Source organism: Phodopus roborovskii, unplaced genomic scaffold (genome assembly GCF_943737965.1).
Source record: "Phodopus roborovskii unplaced genomic scaffold, PHOROB, whole genome shotgun sequence".
In the NCBI taxonomy this organism is placed as follows: Eukaryota; Metazoa; Chordata; class Mammalia; order Rodentia; family Cricetidae; genus Phodopus; species Phodopus roborovskii.
In genome coordinates, this window is record NW_026126588.1 from 19296729 (window position 1) to 19316778 (window position 20050).

Genomic DNA, 20050 nt, shown 5'->3' on the forward strand with positions numbered 1-20050 from the left:
CAATCGGGGGAGGGGGGGGCACACAGAAACGTGCTTCTTCAGTTTCTTTACCTCTGCAGGGACAAGAGGCGTGTGGGCCTGACCGTGAACTTTGATTTACAGCTCTTCCCTGATTGGTCCTATTTTGTTTCTTTCACCTTATCTGCACACTCACACTGAAGCAGACATTTCTCTCAATCTGGACATTCAGGGGCTGCACAGTCCTAACTGCTGCAAGGCAGCAACAGAGCCCCGCTCCAGCTACTCATGCTCTCTTCAGAGGAGGAGGCCTGAAGAGCTCAGTGTCCAGCTCCCAGCCAGGATGCTCACTGGAAAAGCAAAGCCACTTTCGAGAACTGCAGGCACACATTTGTTGGCTCCCTGTTCCTATGGCTTCTGGCCCACTCCAACCTGACTCTAGCAATCAACAGCCATTGTCAGGCAGAGGGATTCTTTCCACATCTTTCCACACGAGGATGGGCCGCAAAAATGGAACTGGTTTTTGCTTTCTTACAGTTGCTTCAAACCCCAAGACCTTGTTTACTAAGTTATAACTATTAACTTTTATAGCACTTTTTAAAAGCCAAAGTATAGCAAATATTTTCTAATAGTCTCAAAATGTAAGAATAAACGTTGTTTTGGTTGTGGGTAAGGAAATATGTAAGAGCTGGTCACGAAGTACGTCCTATGTCACTCCTCAAAAAGCTAAACTTTTCTTTCACCTTTACATGAGCTTGGAGGCTCAAACTCAGCTCACTAGGCTTGTAGAGTAAGCATCTGCACAAATACGCAATCTCACTGACTCTGGTTTTTACACTTTTTTTTTTTTTTTTTTTACTTTGAGACATGGATTCTCTGTATAGCCCTGGCTATCCTGGAATTTGCCCTGTAGACCAACCAGGATCTACAGACATCCATTTGCTTTTGCCTTCAGAGTGCTGAGATTAATTAAAGGTATGCACCATCACACCCAGACAGTTAATATATTTCTTAAAGCAGACAGGTCTGGAGCCTGAACAATGACGTAAAGTCAAATTGTATATATTGTGCCACACATCACCTCCCAGGTCCATGCTTCCAATAGGTTTCATCCAGAACATACTTTATTACAAAAAAGTAATTAGTGCCTGATTTAAAAGTTAACTTGCAAAAAAAAAAAAAAAAAAAAGGTACTATTTTCTGAAATGGAATCACTTTTCAAAGAATGACAAGTGAGGCCAGGCGTGGTGGCAACACGCCTTTAATCCCAGCACTCATAGTGTAGAGACAGGCGATCTCCAAGAGTTCAAGGCCAGCCAAGGGCTACACAGTAAGATCCTGTCTCCAAGGGGGGGGAGGGGGACCAAAGACTGGTCTGCCTACATTCTGAAATGCTAACTGCTAGGCACTCTAACAGCACCCCACTGTAGACACCATCCAACCCAAAGACAGTGAAGTTAGAACGCCAAAGAAGTAAGCTCTAAACGTGTTACCTTCCGGTTCTGATCATAAGCAGAATCAATCCCCAGAATGCTATTCACTTCGACGTATGGGTACTTCTTCTCCAAGATGCTGACCACATGTTCAACTTTCACCTTTCCTCCAGTCCTTACCTTGTTATAGATCTAAAGGGAGAAAAACAGGTAACCAAGCACTTTTAAATCCAAATTTCAAATGGAATGAAATCACTCAGCACATTAGAAAAATAATTTTTTTTAAAAAAAGCAAACTGGAAGTTCTTAGCAACACTATCATTTCAACATTCCTCGTAAGACACTTCTGACTAAGGAATGAAGATTTGCCTTTCTTTCTTTTTTAAGGACAGAGCATCAGCAAGAAGGCCTGGCTAGCTGGGAACTTGCTATGTAGATCAGGCTAGCCTTGATTTCAGAGGTGCCCATGCTTCTCTTGAAATGATCCCATCCGTTCATAAACACATTATAACCCAAATACAAGGGGCAAAATGCTTTAAGAAGTGTCAGCAGCCAGGTGTGGTGGGACATGCCTGAGACAGCAAGCCCCTGGGAAGCTGAGGGAAGCAGAGCCAGAGTTTTAGGCTAGCCTGGGCTATACAGAAAGTCCTTATCTCGGGGGGGGGGGGGGGGGGGGGGGGGGGGGAACAACCAGGGTGGTGCTGCACCTCTAACACCCCAGCATTGGGGAGGTAAAGGCAGGAAAATCAGGAACTCAAGGTCACCTTCAACTACACAGTGTGTTCAAGGCTAGTCCTGGCTATATGAATTTGCCTTTAACCGAAAAAACAAGGGGGACGAGGATAAAGAAAGGATGGGAAGAAACCATCAGACAGTCTCAAAAGGAACAGACTGATCTTTTAAAAAAAGTGGAGAACATCACGTTGCCCAAAGGCATGAACTGATGCTTTCAGATAATCACAGTACAGAGTGCTCTAACACACTAGTCTGACTCTTAGAGAACTGAATCTAATGGCCAGCACTATGGATTAACCTGCCTGACATCCAAGCGTGATCCCCAGATCCTACGGCAGAAGGAAAGAACCCACGAAGGTCATCCTCTGGACCCCCCCCATAATAAATTCTAAACATTAAAATAAACTTAGCAATCTATTACATTCATACCAGTGACTTAATAAAGTATAAGGAACCCTGAAATATAAAACATAAGAGCTTGTGTAAGAATTTACTTTTTAAAACCGTTTTAGACTAAGTTAAAAACATACGTGTGTGAGAGTCTGGAAGGCGTGATAGCCATCCACTTCTTGGACAACATAATTATACGCTCTCAGAACGGCGACTCCCGCATCTTGCATTCCATCAACATCTTCCGAGTCATTGACCACGAAGACAAAACCAATCCTGCAGAGAAGAAAACAGGCCTCTTAAAAGAAGTCAATCAGCTAGAGGTGGGTGCGTGCCATCCCCTCCACACCTCCCCACCCAATCCTAACCGAAAAGCAGTCTGCATCTCACTCTAACAAGGCATGCACGCACACACTGTTTAAAAACAGGCTTTTCCACAGTTGAAGCTGTTTCAGAGGCTTGAATAGACTTCTGTACTGACATGAGAAGCATTGCTACAATGATGAGGAGAAATTCTGTTCTGCTTTTAAATTGGAGCACTGGAGAAATAGCTCAACTATTAAGAGCACTGGCTGCTCCTGCAGAGTCCCTGGGTTCTGTCCCCAGCACCCACAATCAGATGGCTCACAAGGGCCTCTAACTCCAGTTTCAGAGCACGTGAATTAAAATTCTAGCCTTTGTGGGTACTGCACAAACGTGCTATACATACAGACAACCAGGCACATACACATAAAGAATGCATAAATTAATTTTAAAAACCCAGAAGTCAGAGTTGAGAAAATTAAATATAACTAAAGCAATATAAAAGGAAGTCAGGAAAGCAGTGCACGCCTAATCCCAGAACTCAGGAGGCAGAAACAGGTGGATCTCTGTGAGTTTGAGGCTACTGTGGTAGTGTGATCTACAAAGCAAATTCCAGGACAGTCAAAACAGTTTCAATAAATGAAAGCAAACTGAAAATCAGCTTCCTCCATCCACAAAGACAGACCCGGATGAAGACTTCCCCTGGGCAGGCTGGGCACCTGGACTGAGAGTAACGCAGTAAAGAAAGCCACGTCAACAAGTGGTACTGCACAGCCGCACATGCTAAGTCGTGAACGTAGCTATGAATTTGCCCTTCACAAAAACAACTGGAAAACCAAACCCCTAGAAAATAGCACCGGGGAAAACCTGATAGGTGATCTCAGGTTTAGTTACTGACATGTTAGATCCAAAAAGTAGGAGCCAGCTAGGGGGTGGCGTGATGGGCAACGTGCTTGTCATGCAAGCATGAGAACCCGGCTTCAGATCTTTAACAACACGTACAATAAACTGGGCACATGCCCGTATCCCAGGGCGAGGAGGTGGAAACAGGATCTTGGCAGGGGGCACCCTAGCCAATATGTGAGCTCCAGGTTCAGTCAGTGGAGTGAAAATAACTGAGGGAAACATCAAACATCAACGAGGCAGACTTCATTAAAGTTTAAAACTTCTGTTTTGTGAGCCTCCAATAGTGATGCACACCTTTAATCCCAGCACTTAGGGAGGCAGAGGCAAGTGGATTTCAGTGAGTTCAAGGCCAGCCAGATCTACAGAGCAGAGCTATATAGTGAGACCCTTTCTTTAAAAAACCAAACCCTCACACAAAACAAAACAAACAAACTAATACCTGCTTTGAGAAAAAGGGGGGAAAGTATCAAGGAAAGGAAAGGAGAAACCACAGCCTAGCAGAAAACTTGAAAACACCCATCTGAAAAAGAACTGATGGAAATATAAACATGACTCTTGAGACTCGATGTTAAACAAACATTTGTAGACTAAGAAGCTGGGCAAGGTAGCACACACTTATGATCCCAGCACTTGAGAATGCTGAGGCAGAAGGACAGTGTGTCTGAGGATAACCCAGGCTACAAATCAAGTTTCAGGTCAGCCTGGGCTACACAGCAAGGTCCTGTCTCAAAAAGACCATGTAAACAAACAAATGAAATTTCTTGGTCAGATATTCACAAAATGAAACACTAAGATCCTATGCCATTAGTGAGTTATCAATTAAACAGCGACCTACTGCTATACACCTATTGAAATGGTCCAGCAACCCTGCCAACAGAACTTTGTCCACATAAACATCTGTACATGGGATTCATAAGCTTCAGTGTTAACTGCTCAAAGATCTGTGGAGGACCACCAAGGACAGCAAGCGTCAAGTGAAGCTCACCAGAGTCTGTAGGACAAGTTGTGTATGGTGGAGGGTGTCCCTGGAGAGGTGGGACTAACCAAGCCCTCAGAAACCGTGAGTCCTGGATGTCAGACACTGAGCTACTTACACTTTACACTGTTGGGTTTGGTTTTATTTTGATCTGGTTCTTTCCTCCTGGAATAAGAAATATGTACCTTATTATCTATTTTACAGAAGCTCACAGTTGAGAGTTTGGATGTTTTCAGAGGTGCTGGATATTCAAAAGTGAGTGAATCTTTTTAAATATTTACTTTTAAATATGTGTGTGTATGTGTCTGTGGGTGGGTATGTGAACAAGAGTACAGGTACCTGAAAAGACTAGAGGTGTTACATTTTCTGGAGTTACAGGTAGGTATGAGCTCCCTGTTACGAATGGTACCATAGGAACTTGGATCTTTTGGAAGAGCAGTATATGGTCTTAACTGCTGAGACATCTCTCTAGATCCTGAGACTGAACTTTTAAGTAATGGAATTTTGGAAGAAGTGAAGACTTTTAAAGGTTGGACGGTGTGTTACAATGTGACATTAATATCAACATGAAGTCTTGTAAAACTTAATAGTGTTGTAACTGTGTGTTAAGTTGACACTGTCAGTTGTGTTGGTAGGTTGTTATCAGCTTGACAGAGACCTACCTGGACATACCTGGGAAGGAATTTGAGTTGAGAAATACCTCTGTCAGATAATGCTTGAGCATGTCTACATGGGGCATTTCCTTGATTCATGATTGATATGGAGGGGGGTCTAACCCACTACAGGCAGTATCCCCTAGGTAAGTCATCTTGGGTTGCATAAGAAAGTAAACTGAGCAAGACTCCAGGAGCAAGCCAGTAAGCGGCATTCCTCCATGGCTTTTCCTGCAGTCCCTGACTCCAGGTACCTGCCTGGGGTTCCTGCCCTGACTCCCTTTTCATGATAGACTGCTACCTGTAAGAGGAAATCAATCCTTTCCTGCCCAAGTTGCTTCTGGAATAGTGTTTATCACACCAACAAAAAGCAGACTAAAGCAATGCCCTTCAAAGGTGAAAGGGTAAAAAAATACAGTATAATCACATAACGAAATGTTACTCGGTATTAAAAGAAATTAGGAGACATGCCATGGGAAGCTGAGGCAGGTGAATCAGGAGTTCTGGACCAGTCTGGATTAGACGGAGAGAGGGAGGGAAGAGGGAGAGAGCCCTAGTTGTTGATTTTGAGACCAGGTCTCACTGTGTATTTCTGGCTGTCCTAGAACTCAGTTTGTAGATCAGGGTGTCCTGGACTGTGGTCACATTGTATGACTTCTTGATTGCTGGTTGATATGGGAGGGTCCATTACACTGTGGTTGATAACTCCCTAGGCAAGTGGGCTAACTGATATTAAAAAAAAAAAAAAAAAAAAAAAAAAGCCAGTTGAGCAAGCCATACGAAGCACACCGGCAAGAAGCATTCCTACATGGTCTCTGCTTTCGTTTCTGCTACGGGTTCCTGCCTTAGTTTCTGGTGGTGATGCACTATATGTAAAACTGAAATAAAGCCTTTCTTCCACAAGTAACTCGGGGACACACACATACACAAGAATAACACCAGCAGAAGCAGGAGAAAGGGGCCAGCAGCAGAAGAGAGGGACACAGGAGAGTGATGGATGAGCAAAGGAGCACGACATATTATTAAGTATGGAATTGGAAAACCTATGACCTTATTCATCAAATAAGAACTGTTAAAAGTGGTCCTGATGTGGTGGCACATGCCTGTAGTCTCAGAACTTGAAAGGCAGAGGCAGGAGCATCTATGTATGTCAGCCTAGTCTACATAATGAGATTCTATCCCCTCCCCACCCCCAAAAAAGTATCAATTATCTAGTGATTCATTCGTGCATGTGCAGACAGCAAGATTTGTTTTCAAGTTAACTCCTTATTTTTTTTTTTAAATTTTACTCATGACCTAAACCATGTAATTAGAAAAAGTGGCCTAAACATCCTTATGTAAGCAAGTTGACACCTAATTACACCACCAGAATCTCTATCAATTATTTCTCCATTTTCCAGGTGGTATTCAGATTTAAATGAAGAAATTTCATTGCACTCGACAAGCTCTGCTTTTCCAGTCCTCATAGTCCTCTATTGCTTCAAAGCCCCAGGAAACCCAGGTCCTCCCCCACAGAGCTGTTTCCTAAAGCACATGATCCAACACACTCTTAAAGAGCGGCAAGGTATGCAAAAGCTTTGTTCTGAGAAGGCAAACAGGGCAGGTACCACTCATAAAAGCCTAGTACAGCTCAGTGCTGGGCAGTGAGCACATTGCAATGTTTCTTTACTAGGAAGTCTTTTGTCCTTTAGCTTCTACATTTTTAAGAACTCAAATTTTGCAGACATAGACACACACGTCTTTAGACCCAGCACTTGAGAGGCAGAGGCAGGTGGATCGCTGTAAGTTCCACACCAGTCTGATCTATAGAGTGAGTTCCAGGAGTCAGAGCTACACAGTGAGACCCTGTCTTGAATAAAACAAAAGTAACACAGATTTTATCAATATGTAAAATTACCAAAATTATTACAGACTGTAAGGGAAAATATCTTAACATAAATATGTTATATACATATATAAATATGTACAAATGCATATAACAATATCTATGTATATATGCATGTATGTGCATAAACACACACACATATACACATATTCTATGAAAAGAACAGGGTAAATCTGGTGTCCAGCTGGCAACATGACTGACATTGGTGGGGGCATCTGTCTACATCTACAGAAGGCTACTTAACATTCTAAAGCGTTTTAGTCCTTGAAAGCCAAGCAAAGGCGCTAGCAAAGCTCTCTGCTGAAATCAGAAACGGGCTTTCCTATATGGACATGCATCCAAGAAAACTCCCTTCCTGTAGGAAGCAAGTGAAGACCACAAACTATTTTCACACAGAGAGTTGTTAATAATTCAATGGTGGTGAGCTTGTATGTGTTGAGAACTAAATTCTTCGTCCCAAAAGACACAGGCATCTTACCAAGCAGAAAACCACCATTAGTAAATCTCACTATTAATTATACTACAATTCAATGAAACCAGACATGCAATCCAAATAGCAAACCCAACCTCAGCTAAATGACCCCAGTGTTACCTTAATGGTATGTGATTGCTGAGGAACATCTCAGCTATGCTAATCAACTCAGCTGTGGTCTCATGTACAGGATCAACAATAAAAACCTGTCAGAGGAAAGAAAAAGAACCCATGAAATGGTATTCAAGCACTTCTGGGCTGAGAAATGACACAAGATGTCATACATGAGGCCAATCTTTCCAACCCTCAGCTTCAAAAACCGTGGTGGTGGGAAGAAATGGGACATTTTCATGGATTTCACTGCTGACATCCCACTGGTGTTCCAGACTGCTGATGCCATCCCAAATAAACTTCAGTTCTATCAGTTCCCCCACCTTGGAAAACAGAGCCTGCCTTTTTCGTTACATTTGTTTCTAAGGCTCCCTGGATTACCAAATTTGAACTCAACTTTTAAATCATAGCAACAGTGATAAATGGAGTCCGTAGTACCTGCAAACCAGCTTGTAGACACATTCTCTACACAATGAAGTTACTCAGGACCGGGGCTGTTAATCACCTGGTAGAGTGTTCACCAAGCATGCAAGAGCAAGTCCAGCGCTACATAAAACCAGGCATGGTGATGCATACCTGCAATCCTAGCACACGGAAGACGGAGGGAGAGGGTCTCAAATTCAAAGCCACCCTCAACTGTATACTGAGTTTAAAGACTAGCCTGAGGTGCATGAAAATTATCTACAACTCTTTAGAAAACAAAAAGTTAAAATTCACTCACAGGATAAGAAAGAGAAGGGTAAAGAAAAGGGTAGTATGAACTGAAGAAAATACAGGATTGGCAAGATGGCTTAGTGTGCCGGTTCTCAACCTTGGGTAGTGCCCCCTTGGAAGGGGGGGGTCAAACAATCCCTTCACAGGAGTGTCCTAAGACCATCAGAAAACAGATATTGTCATTGTGATTCCTAACAGTAGTAAAATTTCAGTTTATGAGAAAGCAATGAAAAAATTTTTGGTTGGGGGTCACCCCAGCATGAAGAACTGTGTTAAAAGGCCGAAGCGTTAGGAAGGTTGAGAACCTCGGCTTAGTGGGTCATGCGTTGCCAATTTTGCAAACACATTCAATCTCTTGGGCAATGAAGCAGAAGGAGAGAAGCAACTCCTGAAGGTTGGCACGTGAGGGCCTACACACATGCACAGGCGGAGAATTAAATACATGAAATCCCATGCAGCTCTCAAAGCAAGCCTGGCTCCCGTCTCTCTTCAGCACCAGTGAAGAGGGAAGAGATACAGAAATGGCAGGGTAGATCTGCTAAGAAACTTCTGCCCCGGTCTCTAAAGCAGGGAGATGAGGGACGGGGGGTGAGGGGGGAAATGAAAAGTTAAGAGGTTAAGTGATTACTAAATTTGAGGGATTAAGATATTAGCACTTGGGAGGCCCTGTCTCGTCCTGGGTTAGAATCAGTTAGTGGCTGTCAGGGATGAGAGGCCGTTTTGTAAATAGGTGGCCACTGGAAAGTTGTTCGTGCTCCAATAAAACGCCCATTCACTCATGCCTCTCTAAGTAAGAAGGAGCCCAGCTGCGGAAAAGCCTCCAGGTGGTCTGTGGGCAAGCCTCGGGTGCACTTTCCTAATTAACTACTGATTTAGGGGGGCCCAGAACGATGTGGGTGGTGCCGCCGCGGCCGGGCAAGTGGTGTTGGGCTATGAAACAAAGCAGACTGAGCCAGCCATGGGGAGCAAGCCAGGAAGCAACTCCTTCAGAGCCTTCACTTGAGTTTCTGTCTGCAGGTTCCTGCGCTGACTCCCTTCTCATGATGGATGTAATAGTTTCCATTAAAGTAACAGAGAGCAAACAGGACAGAAATCGGGCTACTGCTGCGACAAACCTGATCGTGTTCTTTTGGGGAAGATGGTGGAAGTGTCTGGAACTTTGGGCTGGAAAAGTCATTAGTGCTCAGACTTAAATGAGCCATTACAGGAGCTTGGAAATGTTTCTCGGGCCAGCACAGAGAAGGTAGTATTCAAGGAGGCCAGAGAGAGAAGGTGAGGCTTGTCACCATGGGCCAAGGTCAGAGTCCCTGAAGAGAGCCCAGGTCAGGCCATGGGAGAAGGCACAGCACAGGCGCATTGGATTTAAGGACAGTGAGGACCGCCACTAAACAAGGTGCTTGTGCTACAGATGCATAGCTGAGCAAGAGCGGCTGCCCCGCCCTCGGAGCCCAGAGGACCATGGGTAGCCCAGATGCCACTGCTGAACTTGGGTTTGCATTGATGCGACTGTGACAGGAGCTTACTGTTGGGGAGACTTTGGACGTTTAAAGATATGTTGGAATATTTTAAAGAGAACTTGAACTTTAAAGTGTTTGCATTTTTAAAATACGGTATATTAAATATTGTGGTATATTTTATATGATGATATTAGCATTAACATAACATCTTGAGAACAGACAAGAAAGAAAAGTTTATAGTTTAATAGTGATGTGTTTATGTGTCAAGGTGATGACAGGCCAATTGTGTTGGTTACTGTTTTGTCAACTTGTCATAAGCTTAAGTAATCTGGGAAGAGGGATCCTCGATTGAAATAATGCCTCCATCAGAGTGGCTTGCAGGCAAATCTATGGGGGCATTTTTTTTTTTTTTTTTTTTTTTTTTTTTGATTTATGACTGATGTGGAAGGGCCCCGCCCAGTGTGGGTGGGGCCACCCCTGGGCAGGTGGTCTTGGGTTGTATAAGAAAGCAGGCTGAGCATGCCAATGAGAGCAAGGCAGTGAGAAGCAACCTCCGCTGTCTCTGCTTCAGCCCCTGCCTTGAGTTCCACTCATGGCCAACTATAAGCCACATGAGGAAATTAACTCTTTCCTTCACAGCTGCTTTTGTCCATGGAGTCTACCACAGCAATAGAAAGCAAACTAGGACTCAATGGCTCACAAGAAAGAGCAAGTTGGGGCGGGGGGGGGGGGGGGGGGGTAGGGTAAGGGGACATCACACCAACAACACTCACATCAGGACCAAAATACCTCACAGCCTTGAGAACTCACTGAGAATTACAACTACTTCCACTGAATCAAATATCGATGCCTTCATTTCTCACATACAACGTCAAGTAACACACTAGTTTTTTTCCTGTATGGTGACTTCCCTTCTTTTACGTAGTAAGATCAAAAGAGTTTATTGATCCAATGCCTAAGTTGTAACTTGGAATAAAAAGACTATTAACACATGCACACATGACATGACAAAAAGCAGCGAACATATATCTTCTGAGTTACAAAAGAAAAAAAAGAACACTCTTAAAACTCATACAGCATTTCTATAAACCTAAAATTGCTCTAGGAAAATAAAGTCTTAAAACAAATCTGTAAAGTCACCCAGTGTAAACCTTCCATTATGGATGAGGCACATGGGTCACACAGCAACACAGGTTGTCACACTGCTGTAGTATAAACATATTCCAAAGCCCTTTCCCTTTGAACATTGTGCATATATAAAGAAAAAGCTGAACATTCCACATATGATGGAAAAGAGAGACAGTTGCAGGGAGGCAGGCGGTAAGGAGTTCCACTCACCATGTTATGCAAGTTTTTCCTGATTTGCCGTATAACGCCAGGAAAGGTGGGTCGAAGCAACTCTTGTAGACTAGAAGGCCATGAATTGTATCGGCTGTCAACCTCTAGGTTGTTGACCCACTTGAATAAAACAGAAAACACAACATGGTACGTGCACATTAGTCACTGATGGAAAAAAGAGATAATTACTGAGACTTCAAAAATCACAGAGTACATGGGCACAGTAGCACATGCCTGTAATCCCAGCCCTTAGGAGGTAGAGACAGGAGTAGCAGGTATTAAATTGCCAATGGCCACGTAGAATTTAGCACCAGCCTGGGCTATACAAGACATTGCCTCCAACAAATACACAGGTATAAGAGATAAGACAATTCCCAAACATACAAAGATTAAATAGACAAATTAATAACTACAACATAGCTATATGTGTTGTAATCAACACAACCAACTGAAGACTAGTAGCAACAAATATTAAAAAAAAAAAAAAAGCTCAAGCAACCCACAGTAAATGAGACAAGAATAAGAATAATGAAGCTAAGCTAGGTGTGGTGACACACACCTTTAATCCCAGCTCTCAGGAGACATCTGTGAGTTCAAAGACAGCCTGGTCTACAAGGCAAGTTCCAGTACAGCTAGAGCTGTTATACAAATAAACCCTGTCTCCAAAAAAAAAAAACCAGAACAAAACAAAAATAATAAAACAAAAACGACATAGGGACCGTCAGTAAACACAACTCCAATCACAATCTGTAAAATGTAAACAAATCCGCAAGAAAACTTCACATTCGTTGAACTGGAAACAATTAACGGTCAGTCAGTACCGAGATCGCACAGGACCCCTCGGGCCAGGCGGCGTCTGCAGCACTCACTTAAAGAGACAGAGAAGAGACAGATACAGATGCAGGCCGCATGTGCGTGGGAGGAAAGGGCAGAGACCCACTATGGCAGTGTCCGCAACAGTAGCAGTAGTAGGACGGCAGAACAGCACATGCGCAGTAAACACCTGTTGTTTGCACAAGGAGCAGGGAATACACTCCATCTTGTGAGAGTAGAGAAAGGGTACACAAGCAACTGCTCATGTTAGCCGCCCCAGGAAGCAAGCTGCTGGTGATAAAACATCTACTATATACCTTCTGTGCTGGCTAGTCTTATGTCAACTTGACGCAAGCTAGTTATCTGAGAAGGAACCTCAACTGAGGAAATGTCTCTGTAAGATACATAGATCCAGCTGAAAGACATTTCTTAATTAGTGATTCGTAGGGGAGGAGCCACTGTGGGTGGGGCCATCCATGGGCTGGTGGTCCTGGGTTCTACAAGCAAGCAGGCTGAGCAAGGCATGGAGAGCCAGCCAGAAAGCAGCTCCCCTCCACGGCCTCTGCATCAGCTCCTGCCTCCAGGTTCCCGACCTCTCTGAGTCCTGCCCTGATTTCCTTCCATAACAAACACTGATGTGGAAATATAAGCCAAATACGCCCTGTCCTCTCCAACTTTTTTGGTCATGTCATTTCATTACAGCAATAGAAACCCTAGCCAAGACACCTTCATTATATCTTACATTTTCAGCTTTAAAAGTACAAATGCTGTTCTTTAAAGAAAAATAAATAAGTAAGTAAAATGTAAACAAAAGCAACAGGAACTCTCACACAATGCTGAATGTTGGTGTCTGGGACTGGAAGTCTCCTTCTAATGGACCTAATAAGGCTGAGGACCTTCCACACCACCAAGTACTCCAACTCTGATGAGCTACTCCACCCTCGCTAAAAGTCTTACAAACTGGTTATTAAAAAGAGATGTTCTAACAATGTGAATTCTTTGTCTATTTGGGGGTTTTTTGTTTTTGTGTTTGTTTTGTTTTTTGTATGTTTGGGTTTTTTTGAGACAGTGTCTCACTATGTAGCCCTGGCTGTCCCGGAACTCAATATGTAGACCAGGCTAGCCTCAAACTCACAGAGATTCTCCTGCCCCTGCTGAGTACTGGGATTAAAGGTATGTGCCACCATTCCCAACAGTATAAATATTAAAACCACTATTAAGATGTTCTTAACTACATGATTTAAAAGGACTTTAATTATTATTTGCTATTTGGGTACACTGGGCCCTTGTCATCTCTAAAAAGAATGTGGAGAATGGTGGCCTAAAAGGTAGTCATAAAAATAAAACTGGGTTATGGAATGAAAAGGAAATAGATACAAAACACCAACAGACCGTGAAAATACTGAAACCCTTTAAAATTAAGGAAATTAAGGTGTAAAATCAGAGACAGAGGAATGCACACCAACCTCAGGATGGACTGTCGGCAGGGAGGAAAAGGGTAACTAGGAAGGAACACAAAAGCGCTTCAACTGAAGCAATTACCACACAATTGATTATTTAAAAAGAATGGTGGTAAGCCACATGATTATCAATCTCTTTCATTATGTTATTTTCTTTATTCTTTATACGCAAAACCATTTTGTCAGAAACTAAACTATGCATCAAAACATGCAGTGGTTATACATCACCGAGTGAGAATGTAAGTGAAGAGAATCTACACACAGCAGGTCCATGCTCTAATATCTATAAATACACTGGGCTGCATTAGTGGCTGATAGGCTGCAGGATACACATGCCTGATTCACAGTCAGTTACCTCTCTTTCACTAACATGCCTCTAAAATAAATGCAGGACAGAACCAAGGGGGGGGGGAAGATAACCCCCTACCATTCCCTACATTCTTTTTACAGATGACAGAGACACAGAAACCACACAGCTAACAGCAATGTCCCTGTAAATAAGGCTTCTAATTAATTGCAAATATATGTTCTAATAAGAAGTCTGAATTATGCACGCTGTCACAGACACAGAAAATCTAGACACAACTGGGAAAACACAAATCCTCTTTCCCAGGATTCATCCAAATCCTATGAATACAACAAAATTGACAGAATGCTTTTTAAACATTTTTATTATTTTTTAGTCATTTGATTTGTGTGTGGTATGTGCACATAAGGACAGACTAGAGATATCAGATCTCCCTAGAGCTGGAGTTCCAGGTGACTGTAAATCCCCAGGTGTGGGTGTTGGGAACTGAACTTGGGGCCCTGTGCCTGAGCAGTGAATGTTCTTAACTGGTGAGCCATCTCTCCAGCCCCGGAAAGAATGCTTCTTACTCACAATGGTCAGAAAACAACTTCTTAGAGCATGTGAAAACCTGTCCTATGTCCAGCATGGTGGTGCATGCCTTTAATCACAGACAGACAGACAGAGAGATCACCTTATTATAAAAACACAATCTCACATAAGGACTTGTAAATCTTCTGTTAAACACAAATTAGGAAGTGTTAAGGTGCCTGACCAGAGGTCTCAGGATCACTCCAAATGAATACTCACTGAAATAGCAGGACTCCTGATGTCTACTGCATAGTCAGTCTCAGAAGGCTGGATGTTGAGCTTCAAGATATTATGTAGAGAAAGGCCTTCTATTCCTAGTCTGTGCAGACCCTCCATCACCCGGGCTTCATTCCTCAATGTATCAAACAGACTACGGGAAAAACCAAGGTGTCTAGTTAAGGGTTAGAGATTATGCCAGAGTAGAGTACTTGCCTAGCATATGAGGCCCTAGACTCAATTCACAACATATAACACATGCACACAGACAATGGTATCTGGTAGGGAGAAATAAGAACTGAACATGCCATCAGTTATAAAACCTTACGGGGGGAGGGGCTTAAAAAGAGACTATTAGCCATACCTGAATATATCCTGGGTGTCTAGATCAATATGAAGCCCATTGATGAAGAGAGCTGAATCTCCAGGCTGCAATCCTATGGTTCCCTTGAAATACTGAAACACACACAGAGCATTTAGCAAAGCTGCTTGTCCCTGGGCTTCAGTAGCCACACAAATGTTGACACTCTGGGGGCAGCTTAAGACTCCCTTCTACACTCTTCATGGACCCTTCTGATAGCCCACTACCGTGAATGAAGAAGCTGCTTTACTGGGCCTCCACCTTGCTTCCCTTCCCCCTGCCTTCATGTTGGTGATGACACAACTATTTCTATAATGTTGGGCATGCAAGGATGCCAAGTGCTAAGAGTCACTTATCAAAAAGAAAATAGTAGAAGGTTTAAGAGATGGCTCAGTGGGTTAATTCCATAAATTCATGTGAAATACTTGGTTTCTTTCTCAAGTCTATTTAAGTAAGTAATATCCTACCCATGATGAGATCCGGCGGTAAAAACGGGTGCAGTGGCACATGCGTGACCCCAGCACTTAGAAGGCAGAGGGAGGTGAATCTCTAAGCCAGCCTGGCCTACACAATGAGTTCCAGGACAGCAAGGTCTACACAGCGAACCCCTATCTCAAACACCAAAAGAAAGATTTTAAAAGGTTAATGGAACACAAGGGCTCCCCGTACCCGCCACAACTCTAGTGAGAGGCCTGTAAGGAGACAGGCCTTTTCTGAGATGAGCCCTCATAGCAAAGAGCACAGACAGAAAAAGGCCAAGGGACCGTGGAACACAAGGGGTGAGAATGAGGAGTGAGTGTCTTGGCAATCTCTAGAAGCCGCACGAGGGCTGATGACAATAACAGAGCCTGAGGAGTGCATCCAAGGCAGGGACGGAAAAGGTTTGAGGAAATCTACTTAAAAACGCAGAGGTCCAGACTCCCTGTTGACCCCACCATCAGTCACCCCGTCAGAGACCGCTCTCCTTAACAACACACAGGCGCGCGTGCACACCTAACACATTTGCTATATAATAATTACTCTAAGTATTACTAAAAGCAATACTGCTAAATGCCACTACTTTAATTCGAGTTTCTTCATTGTTTTAAAGATACAACACAGGACAGAACGTTTTCTACCAGTTACCTTCTGGTTCTCTTCCACTTCTGTTCTAAGTTGTGAGCTCACAGCTGTTTTGGTTATTGCTCTAAGAAACAAAAAACATGATCAGTGCTTGGCTTAGCATCCCATATAAAGGCTTTCAATTTCCCTGTTCTTAAACATCAAGCACGTGGTTCAATAAACTACAAAGGTAAGAACTGAGTAAACGTCACAGTTCTACAACTGACAACTGTATTTCACAGATGCACAAATTTCCATTTCTGTAAGACAGAACGACAAAGGAAAGCTGTGTAGTGACAATATGTGACAGCAAGTCCAGTTGCTTCCAGGGTCTCTCCTGACTGCGTGGCTACTCCTTATGTGACACTGACATTGACTGTGACTGTGACAGATAAATAGCATTAAACCCACTAAAGCAGACTGCTGGTCCTATTAAATCCTTCTGGTGAAGGTTGAGCCCTGCATGTGTATCTTCCAGAAGCATGATGGATTAAGAAATCTTACATGGGCATACTACACAGTGAAAAAGAAACTTGCTTATAAAACCCTCAGCCCAGAACTAAGCCCACTAGTAGTACTTTTAGCAATTTGAGATAAAGATTAACAATGACATTTGTTAAGTTTCGAAGAATGTGACTTCTAAATAATTTTGCCTTGCATTCATAGGATAGTAATATTACAGAAAAGGCAGCTATGTCAGAAAATTAAGAATATTGTTACTATGAAGGGTCAGTCCCTCTGAGCCTCAGTTTCTACATCAGGAACCTCATGGTCCGCATCCCCCCCTCCCTCTTTTGTGTGGCAGGACTGAGGATTAAATCTGGGGCCTTACACACGTCAGGCAAGGACTACCCCGGAGCCCTAGGCAAAGCCCTTCTCATCAGAACTCAAAACTGGCAGTCTAGGCCAGACCCTGGATTAGCTGATCCAGCATAAGTGGGGCAGTGCCAACAACATCCAGCTCTCTGTCTGTCTCTCTGTCTTTCTCTCTCTGTCTCTCTCTCTCTGTCTCTCTCTCTCTCTTTCTCTCTCTCTCCCTCCCTCCCTCCCTCCCTCCCTCTCTCTCTCTCCCTCCCTCCCTCCCTCCCTCCCTCCCTCTCTCTCTCTCTCTCTTCCCAACCATAGATCAATGGTCTATCATCTTAGAAAGAGGATACCAGTCACAACAGTAGTTACAAATAAGTTTCATTTCAAAGCATTTTTACATTTTAGTTACATCATGTTCTAGGTAAACATGAAAGTCACTGGAAATAATGTTAGAAGAAAAATGTACCAAAACCTTAGTAGATGTTACCTGGCTTTGGTAGGAAAATTCTGACTAATATCCTTCATCACCACCAAAGCTAACTCCACAGGAGCAGCCAGGATGCGGGCGGCAGTCTGGAAACTGAGATCTGCAACAAGGCCAAGAGTCATAATAGAACACAGGAATCTAAAGTAATGACAGTAGACCAAAACTCCAGTACTACCCGCAATTCCCAGACAGTGAAGAACGCCCTAGAATGCAACCACCTCATGGACCCCTGGAGTGTTTACTAAGTTAGTCATCATCTACATGCATAAAATCCTAGGGCACATGCTAACACATTTAGTAGAAGCAAACCTGAGCACAAATCCTGGTGTCTCTTAGATTTACAATATATCATAAAATACAGGATTAAGATATTTAGCAAATTATCTTGGGAAAATGTCTTGAGAATAGTTTGGAACATTCTTTAGAACAGAAAAGTACCCATATAGTCTATAGATAACACAGTTTAAGAAATGTGCAGAAATGCATACAGGAGACCAGCTAGACGGCTCAGTGAGTAAAGGTGCTTGCTGTCTACAATGCTGTCCTGATTAAAATTCAACTCAATTTCTTGGAACCCAAATAAAGGTGGAGAAACTAAGCTCTGTCACAAAGTTGTCCCCTGACCACTGTGGGCCCACCAGCCTACATGCACACAATGATAATAAGTAAATTGTAAAATGCATGTAGGACCATGGTTGTAGCTCAATGGCGCATGTCCAATATGTGAGGTCCTAGATCGACTGTCAGCACCATTTTTGTTTGTTTTGTTTTCCCTGTTTTATTTTTTGTTTTTGATTTTTTGAGACAAGGTTTCTCTGTATAGCTTTGTAGAGCAGGCTGGCCTCGAACTCACAGAGATCCGCCTGCCTTGCCTCTGCCTCCCAAGTGCTGGGATTAAAGGAATGCGCCACCACTACCACTGCCAGACATGGCAGCACTATTAAAAAAAAAAAAGCACAAGCCTAAAATTAAAAACTGACACTTAGGATTTTACAGAGGATTTCCTTTCTTCCCTTAGCCACGTCTTTAAAACCTGTGGTCCTCAAATCTCCAAATTACAGGTAGAGATGATGGAGAAGAATCCCAGATCAATGGCATGAACCAGATCTTCAACAAGATCATAGACGAATACTTCCCCAAACTAATGGAAGGGATAGACACAGAAGTAAGAAATACACACAGCACCATGAAGACAAGACCAGAGCACACACTCCATGGCACAGCCTAGTTAAAGCCCTGAGCATACGGGACCAAGAGTACTGAAAGCTACAAGAGAAAAACATGCAAGTCAAATATAAAGGGAAACCCATCAGAATGACAGCTGATTTCTCAGCAGAAACTCTAAGCCAGAAGATCCTAAGCAACGCACACTAAGTTCTAGAGGCCACAGATGCCAAGTTAGACTACCATGTCCAGCAAAAGTATCTGCCATCGATGAAAGAGAAAGAAAAACTTCCTGTGACATGAAAAGCCTAGAAGAATTCCTGTTTACAAAGCAAACCCCTAAAGACAGTACCAGACTGAAGGGAGGGATAATGACTCCTAGGAGCCTGAAGAAAGAAAAGAAACGATGCCCTAATCAATGAGACAAAAAGAACAACTGAGAAAACATAAACATTAGGGGAAAAGATAACATCATACACCTTTCAATAATAACTTTAAATACTAATATGTCATCATCACACACCTTTCAATGATAACTCTAAATACTAATATGTCATCATCACACACCTTTCAATAATAACTTTAAATACTAATAATGGCTTCAACTCCCCAATCAAAAAACACATGCTGGCTGAATGGATTAGGAAACAAACATCCACATTGATGCTGTGGACAAGGGACTCATCTCAGCCTTAAAGACAGGAAACCACCTCAGACAGACAGGACAGGAAAACCACTGCAAGCAAGTGGGCCAAAGAACAAAGAGCAAGCAGGCGTTGCTACCGCAGACTTCAAACTAAACAGACTCCAAGCTACAACTAAAATAACTCCAAATTAAATAGATTTCAAACCAAAGTTAACCAAAAGACATAAAGAAGGATATTCCATCCTATTCAAGGGAACAATTAACCAAGAAGATATCATAACTAAGCATATATACACTTAATTCTGGTACACCCTATTTCATAAAAAGCTTACTCACCAAATTAAAGACAAAAATAAACATGAATCCAATAACAATTTTAATATCACACTGCCTCCTATCAATAGAAAAAGCTCAGCAGAGAAAGCATGAGAATTAAATGTGTCATGCATCTAATGGAAAGCACCCACAATGCACACCAGAGAACACACGTTACACCTCTGCAGCCCATGGGAGCATCTGAAAACTAGAGCACAAAACAAAGCTTAGTATTCAGAAAAACAGAAACAACATCACCACGTATCATATCTGACCACAATGTAATAAAACTTAAATCAACAGCAAACAAATCTCTAGAAAGTACACAAACTCGTGGAGATTAAGAAACTCATTATTGAATGTTGAAGAAGTCAAGAAATTCCTGAAACTAAATAAAAATGAAAATAAAGCGCAACAATAATCTCTGGAGCACACTAAAACCAATCTAATTTATAACTCAAAGTACTTACAT

At 42.7% G+C, this 20050-nt stretch overlaps 1 protein-coding gene across 2 annotated transcripts in view; it reads right to left on the minus strand.

Annotated features, from left to right (window-relative positions):
* Uggt1 (UDP-glucose glycoprotein glucosyltransferase 1) overlaps positions 1 to 20050 on the minus strand; it is an 80653-nt gene that overhangs the window by 38853 nt on the left and 21750 nt on the right. For both annotated transcript variants that reach the window (XM_051204268.1, XM_051204267.1), the window contains exons 9-16: positions 17454 to 17553; positions 16184 to 16244; positions 15062 to 15153; positions 14701 to 14851; positions 11332 to 11451; positions 7832 to 7917; positions 2657 to 2792; positions 1452 to 1583 (exon numbers count right to left, since the gene is read on the minus strand). In XM_051204268.1, the coding sequence (XP_051060225.1) occupies positions 1452 to 1583; positions 2657 to 2792; positions 7832 to 7917; positions 11332 to 11451; positions 14701 to 14851; positions 15062 to 15153; positions 16184 to 16244; positions 17454 to 17553 (878 nt within the window). The remainder of the gene's footprint in view (positions 1 to 1451; positions 1584 to 2656; positions 2793 to 7831; positions 7918 to 11331; positions 11452 to 14700; positions 14852 to 15061; positions 15154 to 16183; positions 16245 to 17453; positions 17554 to 20050) is intronic.